This window comes from Peromyscus eremicus, chromosome 2 (genome assembly GCF_949786415.1).
Source record: "Peromyscus eremicus chromosome 2, PerEre_H2_v1, whole genome shotgun sequence".
Taxonomy (NCBI): Eukaryota; Metazoa; Chordata; class Mammalia; order Rodentia; family Cricetidae; genus Peromyscus; species Peromyscus eremicus.
Window position 1 is genome coordinate 157,499,029 of NC_081417.1, and position 16,122 is coordinate 157,515,150.

Sequence of the window (16,122 nt, forward strand, 5' to 3'; positions counted from 1 at the left end):
AAGTAAAACCCTTCGGTGTCTAATGGCACAATCAATGAGCCACTGGAAAGTCTCCTTCCTAGTATGATAGCCAAGTTTTCAAGACATGTTTTCACTAACCAAGGTCTAGGGTACAACTGAAAATTACGATCTTAAACTTTGTTCCGGGTAAAAAGTCCACCAATAATAAAACTCAGTGATTTGCTTTTTTGTAATTTCATTCATTAATCACCCTTCTCAAATGAATAGCAAAGAAATCACCATTATTGGTACAATCCTTTTTGGTTTTTTTGTTTGTTTGTCTGAAGACAGGGTCTCATGCAGCTTAGTCTAACTTCATACTTGATATACGGCCGAGAATAACCTTGAACTCCTGACTCTCTGGCCTCCCACTCCTGAGTGCTGATTCTGCTGGGATCACAGGTGGGTGCCACGGCACCCATTTACATTTCGATGTTAAAATTAGCTCATTGAAAGTTTTCTTTATTACATGTATTTATTTTGTACATGTTCCTTTGTGGTCAGAGAACAACTTGTGAGAGTCAGTTTTCTCCTTCCACTATGTGAGAACCTGGACTCTAAATCAGGTTCTCCGGCTTGGTATCAAGCACCTTTATACACTGAGCCATCTTGCTGGCTCTCATTTTTAAATTTGAGAAAATCTACATTACTTGAATTCATATCAAAACTAAGTTTTTCTTAAAGGATATGAGGCAATGGAAGTAGTTGGGAAAAAGAGTCACTCTCTGGGTTTACTAATCTTTATTATTCAATGAAAACCAGTTCTTGAAGCCCCTTATAGTCTGTGGCAGTTGCTGCAAGACAGTTTGAAAACTACCATCTGCAAATATAGAACATGGGGAAACAAGCAAAGAGGCATGTTTCAAAAGGCAAACAGGAACTGGAGCAAAACTCGTTTGTCAGATGATGGCAGCAAGGTGGGAAAGAGGGATAGATGGAGCTTAGAAGGTCCTGTGGACACATGCAAGCCCTAAAATGAATTATAAGAAGTAGATCCAAAGGGAAACTGAGGAGCAGCCAGGGCTGCTCTCCTTTGTGGATAGAAGATTAAAACTTGGTCATGCATGGTTTTCAGGAAATGCCACAGCTGCTCAGAGAAGAGATAGGCAACAAGCCAGCAGCAGCACCTTGAACACAAAAGCAAGATCAAGAAGGCATCCTCTCCACATCAATATCCTTCAGCTTTGGAGATCTCAGACAGAGCTGTTCCAGGCCAAGAGCCACATGTGTTTGGGCATGCCAGTCCTCTGGGCTTAAGTCAGCACAGTAACTGGTACTACGTTTGGGTTCTCCTATGCATTCCCTAGTCTGAAATGGCTTCCTACAAATAAACAGATCAACAGACTCTAAAAATCCTCAAACTGAGATTCAACGTATCTTGATGAATTATATTAAAAGCATAAGCAACTATTTCCTTGTCAACTTAACATTTATACTGAAAAAAAATGGCTTGTGATCTTTTGTAATATATATTTTCATTTAAATCATATACTTTAGACATCAATTTTAAAATTTTAAGTTGTAATTTATGAAAAGAGAAAAAATGTCTATTTAAATATGATCACGTAAGATAAGGCCCAAATATGTAGAAAACCAATGGCATATAAGCACAGGTGAGTGCTAATCCAACATGCACAGAGCTCTTTAATTACAGACAGTTTGGCTAGCTGGAAATGATTTTTGTAATTATACAAAGACTCACATTTACAATGCTAATTAAAAAGGAATTTTCCTATTAAATAATAGGTTCATAAAAGGAAGCAACTCAAGAGGGAAAAGGGGGTGCTGATGTAGTAATGATTAAAAGCAAGAGCTCTGAGTTAAACTGCCTAACCTAAACACGAGAAACCATGGCACCTCAGAAAAGGAACCACTCCTGGCTATAGTAAAATAGGGATAAAGTAATTTTTATCAATAACAGAATTAATAGAGATAATATATTTATGCTGCCTAGAAGAGGGCCAAGTATATTATAGACATTTGATAAATGTGTGCTGTTATCATCACTAGCCTTACCAACTGTGATTCTGAATTTGATTTAATTATATGGCTAGAAACACTGAAGATTGAGTGGGAGACTCAAATTCTTATACTTCTCAATTTCAGTCAAGGCATAAACTAAAAGTCATGAAGTTACTTTGCTAAATGGAGAAAGGTCAAAACAAGAGAATGTGATGTTACCTAACACTCTGTCTGGGATTTCCCTGTTAGGACTGCTGGCATGCAAAGCTCATTTTGAGGCTGACCCAGCAAAGGCCAATTAGCAAGTCAGCGTATGGGAAATAACCAATACATGATATACACACATTTGCCTCCACTTCCAGAGTAATCATCGATCAATGGATCAACTAAAGATAAGCAAGAGGGAAAATACAAGAAGGGTCAAAGTTCAGATTCAGTAGCAAGATAAGATTGGGACTTGGCATTTGGGAAGCTAAAAAAATGAAAATTCAGTAATATATATATTATCATTTTCACAAATTATATTAATTAAAATCCGGATTCTAATACATAAGAGGTAAGTTGGAGGAGGGTTTGAAATCAGTTAGTATTTCAAAGTATATAATATTTTTACATTAAAAATAAAAATATGCTTTAATAAATAAACCCATATTCTATCTGAAGAATCTATTTTATGGTAAGTCCTGAGGTTAAAACCAAAGCCTTATACCTGCTAAGCAATAACAACCACTAATGAGCTCCACTGCCAACCACAACTTAGAAAAGGTTAGATTACATACTATATAGCAGGATGACTGAGTTTTAAAAGCATGAATTATAAAAGAACATCGTGCAACAGTACTTGCTGGAAGTCTAGTTCTTGAACTTGACAAGAATTAGACTTTTCCTCTTCACTTTTCCACAGAGAACAAGAGTCATTCAAAGATAAATCTTATTTAAAAGTAGACTGGAATGGTGAATTCTTACACATGCATTATTACTACTGCATTAATCCAGGGAAACAAGAGCTTCCAAGTAATACTTTTATGAAGTGGTTAATTTTTCAGAATAAATTTGACATTAAAAAAAATCAGGGGCCGGGCGGTGGTGGCGCACGCCTTTAATCCCAGCACTCGGGAGGCAGAGCCAGGCGGATCTCTGTGAGTTCGAGGCCAGCCTGGGCTACCAAGTGAGTCCCAGGAAAGGCGCAAAGCTACACAGAGAAACCCTGTCTCGAAAAACCAAAAAAAAAAAAAATCAGGGATTTGGGGGCACATTCTACATAAAGAAAATTTGAGATTATTTCATTTCACTGGCATTTTTAAGGAAAAAACCTCGTAAAACCATTTTACTAACATTTAGATCCATCAAGTCTCTAAAATCTAAGCTTATGTTATTTACTTACTTACTTATTTGAGGTAGGGTCCCACTGTGTAGCTCTGACTGGCCTGCAGCTCACCAGGTAGACCAGGCTGGCCTTGAACTCAGAGAAATCAGCCTCCCTCTGCCTCCCAAGTGCCCACTACACCCAGCCCTAAGCTTGTTTTAAGTACAAGAATCTGGAGAGGAAAGAGGATGCTGTATGGTCCTTCTTCACTTACTATCAATAATATCTCCCAGCCCCTGAGCACGAAGAAGGTCCTTCAATCGGGTCACTTCCTCCTTCAACTCCCGAACTAGCTTGGCATTAGGGTCCTCATTGATAACAGCATTGCATTTAATTTGTTTTGCACGGTCTGCATACCTAGATATAGAAAGAAAACGCATCCTTACCATTTCTCAGAGGCTCTACTTCTCAGAAATAACATACTGTTTGCCTCTAAAGCAAACATTTGAAGAGCTCTGATAAGTAAGTTATTTGTATGAGACTTTATAGCACTTTACAGAAATGATAGAGGTTCAGCAGAACTTCAGTGCTTTGGCTAAGATCACAACAGAAATGAGCACCAGAGAGAAGACTCAAACCCAGTCCGTCAGCCTATATAGTGTTCTTTTGCTGTATTAAAAGTATCTTTAATGGGAAAAGGGAAGATAGTTTCAGATTAAACTATTCTATATATAAAAATTTAATGAATATTATGTTGGTACTTCTTCAGTGCTACATGTACTGATAATTGCATTACTTTTTACAACTTGAACATATCTATAGACTATCTATAAAAGGGAACACTTCTATTAACAAAAATGAATACTATAAGAAAATTTTATTATCTAAAAGTTATCCAATATCTCATTCAAATAATTGGAACATCTTTCCTGTAAAAAAGCTCTTATTTATCCCAGTGAATCTGGAAGCAACGTAAGTAAACTCCTTTGTAACAAAAATAATTTTTCCAATATTATGAGAAAAAAGGATCACATGACAGCCCTCAATGTGTAAGAAAATCTATGGCATACAAAACTACTGAGCTACTGAGATCAAAGGAAAGTACCTCAGAGTGCTCAAAGTTTCATCATAGTTGATGTCTGCTGGGCTCAGAGCAGCAACCATTGCAGTTCGGGAGTTACCACCTAGGAAAATGAATTACGAGTATCTCAAATTACATTCATTTTTAAAAGGAGAATTTTATTTACTGTGTTAAAGCTGAGAGCAGACCCTAAAATTTAATCAAAAGCCAGCAAATTTTTCTTTTTTTCATCTGTTTGTTTTGACAAGGTCTCATGTAGCCTTGCTGGTTTGAGCTGGCAATCTTTCTGCTTTCATTTCCTAAGTGCTGGGATTATAGATAGCTATGTGCCACCAAGCCTGGAACCCAAAAAACATTCTTAACTGTTTCCATGCTATGCACTGTTCTACTTACATTCTGCTTTCTGACTCTCCTGTTCAGTTCCCGTCCTACTCTCCCTTAAAACTACTATAGCCAGGTAAGGTAGCACATGCCTATAATTCCTTCACAGGAGCCAGTACCAGGAGTTCAATGCCAGCCTGGGCTGTAAACAAACAACCACTCTAATCAAGATCTCAACCACGCCACCAAAACTGCCCTTGGTGATGGGAAAGTTGATTGGTTGCTTTTTCTGAATGAGGAGGAGCAAGAAATGAGAAGAAAGGCTGAAAGGTCAAAAAACATCAGCAGTAAGGAGAATTAAGACGATGTAGCTGTGTAAAATGCAAAGGAATGTGAGCTTCTAAGTACTCTAAGGAAGAGGCTAGAGAGATGGCTCGGTGGTTAAGAGTGCAAACTGCTTTAGCAGAAAACAGTATTTGGTTCCTGGGGATGCAATGCTGCCTTATAGCTCTGCAGGCACCAGGCACATACATGGAGTACACACATACATGTAGGCAAACACCTGGGCACATAAAATAAATAAGCCTTGGCAGGGGCAGTGGGCTCTGAAGGAACAACATTTTAAGTAGCTGTATGGAGTACAGAAGACAGTAACAGCTCCTTAGTTTGTGTCCTGAAGTAAGTGAATCCAACCCGGGAAAATCAAAAGCAAAACCAGAAAAAGACAAGAAGCACTCAGGTTGAGTTACTATGAACTCATCATCTAGAGATGATTCTTCTCTAAAGCAGACATGGAATAATGAGCCATAAAATTCGTGCCCCACGTTGGGCGAAAAAAAAAAAATGAGCCATAAAAGATCATCATTAAACAGCTTTAAACAACAACTACAAAGTAATGTGGACTAGTAGTCAACATACCTAGATTTTCTCGAAGGAGCCAAGTAAGAACAGAATCCCTGTAGGGAATAAAATCAGTTTTCTTCTTCTTTTTACTCTATTAAAGAGAAGGGAATAACTTTAGTAATATTATGGGGGAGAATTCACATGAAAAGCAAACCATTCTAAACTTCTGAAATAATCAAACTGTAATGGAATTCTATCATTATTGACATGTTTTACTCACATTTTTACAGCCTCAAAAAGCAAATGCAAAAAAACTTCTTTTAACATTTCATTTTTAAATCTTTATAACACAAAAAGTCAAGAGAGTAGTATTACAATGTACATGGTAGAATTACCATGTAGCTGTAACCATTATTATTTTACCATTACCCAAACCATTTGAGTAAATTGCAGGCACAAGGTCTAAATACTTCAGCAGAGATGTAGTTTATAAGGAACAAATTTAGTAAATTTAACAATATAATACTACAATATCTTATCCACAGCTTTAGACCTGCTAATATTTTAAAACAAACCTAGTATTTCACTTATCAACACTCCTTTGACAAGGAGGTAAGAAACAACACAACCAGTTAGATGGCTCAGGACTTGATATACCAGGCGACACCAAGTTTGGTAACCGAAAGGAGAAAGCCAACTCACAAAAGTTGTTCTCAGATATCTGCACATGTACCACAGCACATGCCCATCCACAACTATAATAAGGAAAATCCTTTAAAACAAGACCCAAAAAGTGGAAAAAAACAAATAAAACATCTGAATACTAAATATTTTAATGCAAATACTGCCTCTACCCTGACCTTATCTCATATAATTCTTAACTATTAGGTGCTCTTAATATAAGAAGAATATTCAGAAGCATAACAAAAAATTTAAGAGTATTTGTATAGAAATATAAGGAAGAGAAAATATACACCATTGAGTAAAGGAAGATACAAAGAATCTTTTCTAGCTTCTGTTTAAAGTTTAAATTGATTCTACAGCGTTTACTTTATCTATGTATAACCAAATAATAGGAAAAATGTTTTAAATTACTCATAAGCTTCTATGGTGGGAAATAAGTGAGATAAAACAGGATCTAGATAGACTAATAATATATAATCTTGTTTTATCTTCTTAGTTTGCAATAATCTCAATCAATTAACTATGCTTCAGAACAGGACTAGAGGAAATGTAAATTACTCTCTTTCAGGTGGTTTACAGAATTCGTAGGAGACGCTCTTAGAGATCACTGCAGCAAACATCACGACACAACGGAAAAGCTTCCTCAAATTTCTCTCTCGTTCCTATAGTCTATTCCTTTTCCAAAGTTCTTTATGTTCCTTAACTATTTCTAGTATGAAGTCTCATGATTCACAGCCACCCTAAACAATCATTCTAAATTTCAGAGCCAGAAAAAAAGCAATAAAAATCTTTTTGAACGTTCTATTCTAACATATGCCCTGCCCTATTTATCTCTAAAAATGTGAAAATCCTAGAGATGATCATTTAGCTAGTTCAGTGTGACCAATCCCCGCCATACCTTGCTGGTGCAGTTATCCTACAAATGAAAGCATTTAAAAGAAAGAAAAAGAACACAAGATAAGCCTCTAGAATAAATGAAAATCAGAGTACTTTGTAGAGACAAGAAGAGATTTCATTCTAAGTGATTTAAATGACCTATTAATCTAAATTAGACCATACAAAAACTACCTTGGGTTTTAAACCTAAATAATGAAGACTATGCAAACTTTTGTTTTAGCTTTATTGTGCCAGTGCTGCAAAAACAAGAACTTTTTAATCTACATGTGCACTGCAGAGACAACAATGGTCTGTTAAGATGATAATGGAATGGAAAAATCACAGTGTTGTTGCTGTCATTAGGTGGTATCACAATGCATTGTTTGTAGAAATGTAGGTGGAAACAAACCTACTATATTGCCAGTCATATAGAACATACAAGAACACATAATTATGTTGAACACATGGCATTTGGTGATTGAGACTCACCTATATATCACTATACTATTTTCCTCATTGTTCTAGTATATTCTTTCTACTTAATACGATGACAAAATCATCTAATGGTGCATTTCTAAGAATGTATTCATCTCATTAAATGATATATGACTGAATTTTAAAAATATTTATTATTGGCTTCTAAATTGACATCATTCTCCAAAGCCACATCATTCAAAATGCTCCAAAAATATATTTCGTTATTATGAAGTGTGAAATAGGGCTCAAAAAAATGAATCCAATTTTATGTCTCTGCTCTAGCTTTACACAGGTACAGTTGTTTCCATTCTACTTTCAGTACAAAGCTGTATCATACTCTAGCCCTACCTGCAAAATTTAAAAAACTACATAGAAAGGTCAACAGTATAACCTTCATAAAGAAGCTTAAGTATCAGCAAGTTTACTTGCTGAGCAGACATTTCCTCTTAGAGTGAAACACAAAACTTACCACCTCTGCCAAGGCCGAAATGACTTTGCCCAAAGTTGTAAGAGACTTATTAATATTTGCACCTTCCTAAAATAAACACCAACACGGAAGAATTACAACGAAGAATTTGTACTACTGCATACCACTTATAATGCTACAAGCTGAGCATATCTACTTCTCCTCTCCTCCCCACCCCCCACTGTGGGTGCTGGGGATCTGAACTCAAGTCCTTGAGTAGCAGCAAGCCCCTTACCCACTGAGTCATCTCCTTAGCCCTGATATCTGCTCCTTTAAGACACAAGTTCTAAAGACACCTGTAGCCTTTGGTCTTTGCTCTGCACCCTTGGTAACATGCTGAGACCACACACCCTGTCCTTGTTAAACAACATTTCTGTCGAAGTCCACATTTGTTCATACATCTGTATCTTGTATATCTCTTGCCAAATTTTGCCATTTCTCAAAATCTAATACAACTTTCACTCCTAACCATAAACTCTCCCCTACCTATTTTGCTATCTAACTTATCATTTCATTGAAATTATAGATCAATAATTAGGAATTTTTTCATTAAAAATTAAATTTAAAAATTGGGTTTTGCAGGTCACATAATCTCTGGTGAGAATTCTGCCACTGCACATAAAACAGTCACAGAGGACTAGGGACAGTCACTACTCAATAGGTAGTGTGCTTGACTACACACACAAAGCACCAGGTCCAATCTCCAGCACCACATACAAGAGACATGGTGGCACACACCCTTAACATTCAATGGAGGAAGGAGGATCAGAGAGTTCAAGCTCATCCTAGCTACATATTAAGTTCAAGGCCAGCCTGGACTACATGAGAACCTGTATCAAAACAGTAAATATCACCATAAACAATACATAAATTAAAAGTTACAGCTATCTCTCAAAAGACTTTTGTTTGTAAAACCAGGCAGTAACTAGATTTGGCCCATAGCCACAGTTTATGGATCCATGTTACAAAACATTAATTGACTAGACCACTTGGCTAAAATAAATACCTTTAATCGAGTTCCTTTGGCACCAGTTGAATCAGCTCGTTCACTTCCTGCTAGATCCACCAAGCTGATTTTACTGACCTAAGTAAAGAACAATACCATGGAAATTAAAAAGCAACAAGACAGCTAGGTGTAGTAGTACATGCTTGTGATCCCAATACCCAAGAGGCAGAGGCAAAGACAGGAGGCTCATCCATGAGCTCAAAGACAGTCTGCTCTATACAGTGATAACGAATTCAAAACTTAACAGCAAAAACAGGAGTAGTCTCTGTACCCCGGAAGCAGAGACAGGTGGATTTCTGTGAATTCCAGGCAGTCTGGTCTCCACAGCAAGTTCTAGGCCAGCCAGAGGTACACACTGAGGCCACGTTTTAACATACATTGACGTCTATATGTACGTACATGTGAACACACACACACACACACACACACACACACACATACACATACACGAAACCTATTACATTGGCAGGAACATGAAGCATTAAACAACTAGAGCGCTCATATACTTCTAGTGGCAATGATTATTTTGAAAACTGTTTAGCCATTTCTTAAGAAACTAAGTATGCGGGCTGGAGAGATGGCTCAGCCGTTAAAAGGCTAGGCTCACAACCAAAAATATAAGAAACTAAGTATGCTTTTAATTCCAGCACTTAGGAGGCAGACTTAGGCAGATCCCTGTGAGTTCAAGGCCAGCCTGGTCTACAGAGGGAGTTACAGGACAATCAAAACTAAACAGAGAAACTGTCTCAAAAAAAAAAAAAAAAGATAATTAGACCCAAAGTTTTAAATTATTTTTTAACTGTGTTTAATATCTTTCAGTTCCATTAAAGACCCACACTGAACACCCGTGTGGGGTAAATGGTGAGTAGAAATTAAAAACCACCTCCAGGGGTTGGGGATTTAGCTCAGTGGTAGAGCGCTTGTCTAGCAAGCACAAGGCCCTGGGTTTGGTCCTCAGCTCTGAAAAAAAAAGTTTCAAAAACCACCTCCACTAAATAAAGAATAACACTTATCCTGTCCAAAAAATGCAGAGGGTAGTAGTATAAAAGGGATTTCTCAAAATTTTCTCCACAAAGTGTCTTCATGACAAGAGATCACAAGCGGTCCTACCTTCTCAGTGGAAAGGTTTGTCTCAGTATCGTGTTTCTTCTGAGTGAAAACGATGGTAAACACAGCGTGGGAACGGCTACTTGTTTCATTCATGTTGGTAGCTGCCACTGTCCTAAATAAACCCAAAGGGGACGGTTTGACAAGAGAATTCTCCCTGAGAGTTCAATGGATAGCAGGCTCTATACAAGCATACCTAACAACCACAGACAACAGCTTTAAACTTACTTAGACTAAAGGACTGTCACTTACACAATTGCTCTAAATGCTGTCTTATTTGTAAGCCCATCGAGTTACCCCACGACTCAAAAGGCACCCCATCAGAATCACTTTTCATACTCCAGCCGTCCCTTTAGTAATCACTAGAGCATTTAATTCATATTCTTCATCCGGTGCTCATTTATTCCAGAATCCATTTACTACCACAGCCTCATCTAGACATTGCAGCTAACATTTTACCATGACTTAATCAATACCTAAGAGCTAACTCAACGAAAGTTCTGACCTGTTTCAACAATGCACCATTTTAATGAAAAGACAGCTACTTAGTATGTTGAAGCTTATACCTCTCCAGCATAGCCAAAGACTCAAAGGACTACAATTAAAGCAACGTTCATAGCTACAAACATGGCTTCAATTCTTACACTGGAAAAAAAGAACCTCAAAATATGTCAAAGGACTCAGTTATTAGTCTATTTCCTACCATACCTGGCTTTGTTCCCAGCGTCCATGAGGTCAGCAATGTCAGTGTAGGAAGTGACCGCCAGCTTGGACAGATCCTCCACATAGGGTCCAAGAAGCGGGTGTTCACGCACACGCAAATTACCCTTGTTTTTGGGATTCAGCAAATCTCGTACTCTCTCACAGTAAATTTCCATGTAGCTCACCTGGAATATTTTATTAAAGTAAATTAAAGGATTTGGAAAAGATATATAAACATTAGACACTTTTTCAAAGCTAAGCATAGTGATAGAGACCTGAAAACTCAGTATTCAGGAGGCAAAGACAGAAAGATCATACATTCATGGTAAGCCTGAACTAAAAAAGGAATCCTGTCTCATTTAAAAAAGGAAAAAAAAAATTATAAAAAGCTGTATAATTATAGGTCAGAACACCACAGTCCTGGACTCTTAATTCTACTAACAGTATTGTGTATATCAGGCTACATGAGTCAGAAATAGTCTTTTCTCAAGAAGGAAAAGAGGGCAAACATGTATACATAAAGGCTATTTGTCTTAGGCACAACGTATATTTTTAGTAGAACTTTATTAGTGCCCCCTGCCCCAAAGCAGAATCTTTGTAGCTAAACTGGGCCTCAAACTTGCAATCCTCTTGCCTCAGCCTTCCAAGTGCTGAGATTACAGGAATGTACCATCTCACCCAGTTTTATTGGCATTTTAAAAATGCATATTACTGTCAGTATCGAGGCTTAAGGTGAGGTTATTCTAAGAGCCTGGGACCTTCTCTTATTACCTATAAGCTCAAAAAGTCCTTCACCTGATTTAAAGAGCTGTTATAGGACAAGACAAGTTAGTTAAATAGAAACTTGAAATGAAACACAATACCCTTTTGGTATATGACAGCCATAAAGCAGAACTTTTTAAAAAATTCAGAAATGTGTGCAACCCTTAATTAGCAAAGAAAAAAGTCCAAAGCAACTGCATAAAACAAGTAGAAACCGGAAGTACTGTCAAAAAAGCATACCACATATCAAAAAATAAATAAATAAATAAAGGCTGGGTGGTGGTGGCACACGCCTTTAATCCTAGCAGAGGCAGGTGGATATCTAAATGAGTTCAAGGCCAGCCTGGTCTACAGAGTGAGTTCCAGGACAGCAAAGGCTACACAGAAAAACTATGTTTTTGTTTTGTTTTGTTTTGTTTTAGGGGGTGAGGAGCACAGACTATTAGCATTTTCTTAAAAGGCAGCTTTATTTCCCAGAACAGTGGGTTCATGTTAACAGAGCATTTACATTACAATAAAATCCAATACACAAAAAGAGTATTTTCCTCTGTGTGTGTGTAACAACAGCTTAAAAACCACATACTTACTAACTATATTAAAGATAGTTCACATCAAGTAAAGAAAAAAATTGTGACTCTCAAATGTAAAGTCTGTGTTAGTTATAGCAGTGAGTATAGCTGCCTTTTCTTCCAAATATTTAAACAAGCGTGTATATAATGTACAAGACAATCAAACACACTAATAATCAAAGAAATTCAAATTTAACAAAAAGTTATGTATTATCAAATTAGCAAAAAATTTTAGTATTTTTTTCTTTTTTAATTAAGTTTATAAGCATGTGTTTGTAAATACATGAGGGCAGAGGTCTGCAGTGCCCAGGAAAAGGGAATCAGATACCCTGAACTGCAGGTGGATAGGAGCTGCCTGGTTGAGTCCTGGGAACAGAACTCAAAGTTTCTGCAGTCCTCATTCTTAACCACTGAGCCATCTCTCCAGCCCCAAATTGGCAAAGATTTAAAACTAAAAACACTAACTATTTAAAAGAGTACAATGGTTGCCAGTTTCTCCTGGAAGAATGAAAACTGCTATACAGTCTTTCGAAAAGGTAATTTGCCAACCAAATGTATCACTTAACAACCAAGATACAGATCAGCACCCAAAAATGATTGCACAGAACTCTGAACAATTCCTTAATTGCAACATTATTAATTATAACCAAAATTTAGAAACAGTTTAACCCATAAAATTAAGGGGATACTTTAAGTGAGCAGCAACAAAGTTACAACCAAGAGCTTTTTAATACAATGGGGGATGGCAGCCCAGCCAAGGTGGGCAACTACCACCTATAATCCCAGCACTGGTGAGACAAAGGCAGGGGGATCTCTGTGATTTCCAGACTAGGAAAAAAAGGGGGGGGGCGAAACAGTGGGGACCCAGTGAGATGGCTCAGCAGGTAAGGGTCTTTTCCAACAAGCCTGATAACCTGAGTTCAATCCTTGGGATCCACATAATAGAAGGAGAGAATCAACTCTGTCAACTTCTCATTCCTACACCACGGCACTTGATTGTGCATTCGTGTACAAAGACATTAAATTAATTAAATGAATTATTTTGTTTGTTTTTTCAAGACAGGGTTTCTCTGTGTAGCACTGACTATCCTGGATCTCACTCTGTAGACCAGGCTAGCCTTAAACTCAGAGATCTGCCTGCCTCTGACTCCCAAGTGTTGGATTAAAGGCGTGCGCCACCACCACTCAGCATTAAATTAATATTTTTAAGACATAATAGAGGGAGTCTGGACATGGTAGTGCATACCTCTGATCCAGCACTCAGGAGGTAGAGGCAGGCAGATCTCTGTGAGTCTGAGGCCAGTCTGGTCTACACAGTGACTTCTAGCTTCATTGAGACAGAATGAAAGGCATGAAGGGCAGGAATACAGTAACAGCTATACTCACCTCTACAGAGTAAGACATTTCTTCATTACAGTTGTCATTGATCTTCTCAAAGAGTTCTTCACACAACTAGGAAAGCAGAAGGAAAGGGTCCATGAACAGCCCAAATCAGAGAAGTACTACATTCATTACAGCGATAATAAGATATTTCATCTTTTTTTTCTTTTTTAATGTGTAGCCCAGGCTGGCCTCGAACTCGTGATCCTCTTGCTTCTGCCTCCTTCAGCAAATCCTACCAGAGTGCTCCACCACAACTGGCAATATTCTATCTTTTTATCTCTCCAAATGTGCATATCATAAACCAAACACAATTAGTATTTTAAATAAAAATTTTATATTCTGATATGCTCTTAATTGTTATTCTCCTTCAAAAATGAACACTGATATTGTTTCCTTAGGAAGAAAACCCCATTTATCCAAATTTGATTCTTCATACTATACTCAAGTAACTAGTAATACATCACGATAACAACAAAACTGACTAAAAATGAGCAAAAAATTTATAATGAAGGACTTATCTGCCATGGCCTGCAAGTGACAGTGCATACCTTCAATGCCAGTACTTTGGAGGCAAAAGTAAGGAGACTCTCTGTGAGTTCCGGGCCAGTCTTGTCTACATAGTGAGTTCTAGGACAGCCAGGGCTATGTAGTGAAACTGAGTCAAAAGGCACACAAGCAAGCAAAGACTTAACAGCAACATTATTCATCATAAACAAAACTTACAGTCTAAAGAGGGTACGGGGCTGTAGCTCAGCTGGTAAAGTACTTGCCTAGCTTGCTCAAAGCCCTGGGCTAGATCCCTGTGACCCCATAAACCAGGCATGATAGCACATTAGATTAAAAAAAAAAAAATTTAAAAAAAAAATTACAAAAACAAGGGGCTAGAATGTAGTTAGCAGCAGAGTACTTCCTTAGAACACTGGCCTAGGTTCTATCCTTAGGACCACATAAAAAGAAAATAAAAATACATTATTTATTTTTTTGGGGGGGAGGTTTGAGACACGGTTTCTCCATATAGTTTTGGTGCCTGGCCTGGATTTCAAACCCACAGAGATCCGCCTCTGCCTCCTGAGTGCTGGGATTAAAGATGTGTGCCACCACTGCCCAGCCAAAAATACATTCTTTAGAGATAATCTATATAGGAACTTTTCCTTTTTTTCTTCTATTATCTTGGTTTTTTTAAGACAGGGTTTCTCTGTGTAGCCCTGGCTGTTCTAGAACTCTCTCTGTAGACCAGTTGGCCTCAAACTCAAGATATTCTCCTGCCTCTACCTACAGAGTGCTGAGATTAAAGGTGTGTACCACTGTGGCCCCACTGTATAGGAACTTTTAATAAAATCAGATCAACATTTCCTGAGTGTTCCAAAATTTAGAGAAAAAAAAACTGTTAACACTAAAAGAGGATAATATGGCAGTTCAGAAACAGCAATGTTTTTAGAAAACATTAACTTTCTTATCTTAAAAATATGCCAATCTTTTCCTCTCAATAGTAAGCACCTTTGAGGGAAATAGACAGGCTGTCTACCTTTGTGCCTTACATATCACAGTCTCTGAATACTTTTTTGGCAAATAAAAAGCCATTTGAGACTGAAGTACCGTTGGGCACGGATGCTGACATTCGACTCTTTACCTGTGGAATGATGCCAGCTTGGCTCTCCTCTTGCTTCCCCATCATCGTGTAGGATTTCCCAGCACCAGTCTGCCCATAGGCAAAAATGCAAACATTATACCCTTCAAAGGCGTGTAAGAGCATTTCCTTCCCAATGTCATTGTACACACGATTCTGCGATGCAAAACAGGGATCTTCAGGCTGTAAAGATTACAAAGGAAAGTTATGGCATTTTACTAATAGTCTTTCCTATATTAATTTGACTGTTTCCATATTAAAAAATGTTTGGAATCAGAACAGTCATTTAAACTATACTATACATTTTTTGTTGTTGTTATTTTTGTTTGTTTTTTGGAGATAAGGTTTCTCTGTGTAGTTTTGGTGCCTGTCCTGGATCTCGCTCTGTAGACCAGGCTGGCCTCGAACTCACAGAGATCCAAGTGGCTCTGCCTCCTCAGTGCTGGGATTAAAGGTGTGTGCCACCACTGCTTGGCTACCATACATTTTTAAAGAACCTTCTACACGTTTTTTTTTATTTTACACACACACACACACACACACACACACACACACACACACACTCACGTAGAGAGGCACTCTAGAAGTTGGAGTTCCAAGATTTTCTTAGGTAGAAAACGGGAATAACGGCCGGGCGGTGGTGGCGCACGCCTTTAGTCCCAGCCCTCGGGAGGCAGAGCCAGGCGGATCTCTGTGAGTTCGAGGCCAGCCTGGGCTACCAAGTGAGTCCCAGGAAAGGCGCAAAGCTACACAGAGAGACCCTGTCTCGAAAAACCAAAAAAAAAAAAAAAAAAAAAAAAAAAACGAAAACGGGAATAACAAACCAAAGGTCAGATGTACATACAACACTACTTCTTTGAACTCATTCTACACGGTGTGGCTGCTTACAAAAAATAACAACTTTAATGAAGAACATTTTCAATTCCTCCTTCAACCCTTTCCTTGATGAT

The 16,122-nt window shown here is 37.9% G+C and overlaps 1 protein-coding gene across 6 annotated transcripts in view; it reads right to left on the minus strand.

The window, feature by feature from the left end:
- Positions 1-16,122, minus strand: part of Kif1b (kinesin family member 1B) — a 138,420-nt gene that overhangs the window by 85,537 nt on the left and 36,761 nt on the right. For 5 of the 6 annotated variants that reach the window (XM_059255389.1, XM_059255391.1, XM_059255392.1 and 2 more), the window contains exons 4-12: positions 15,176-15,355; positions 13,549-13,614; positions 10,838-11,016; positions 10,133-10,244; positions 9,023-9,100; positions 8,020-8,085; positions 5,589-5,664; positions 4,374-4,452; positions 3,543-3,685 (exon numbers count right to left, since the gene is read on the minus strand). In XM_059255389.1, the coding sequence (XP_059111372.1) occupies positions 3,543-3,685; positions 4,374-4,452; positions 5,589-5,664; positions 8,020-8,085; positions 9,023-9,100; positions 10,133-10,244; positions 10,838-11,016; positions 13,549-13,614; positions 15,176-15,355 (979 nt within the window). Of the gene's footprint in view, positions 1-2,306; positions 2,349-3,542; positions 3,686-4,373; positions 4,453-5,588; positions 5,665-8,019; positions 8,086-9,022; positions 9,101-10,132; positions 10,245-10,837; positions 11,017-13,548; positions 13,615-15,175; positions 15,356-16,122 lie in introns of all 6 variants that reach the window. The other variant, XM_059255390.1, reaches the window with a different exon arrangement.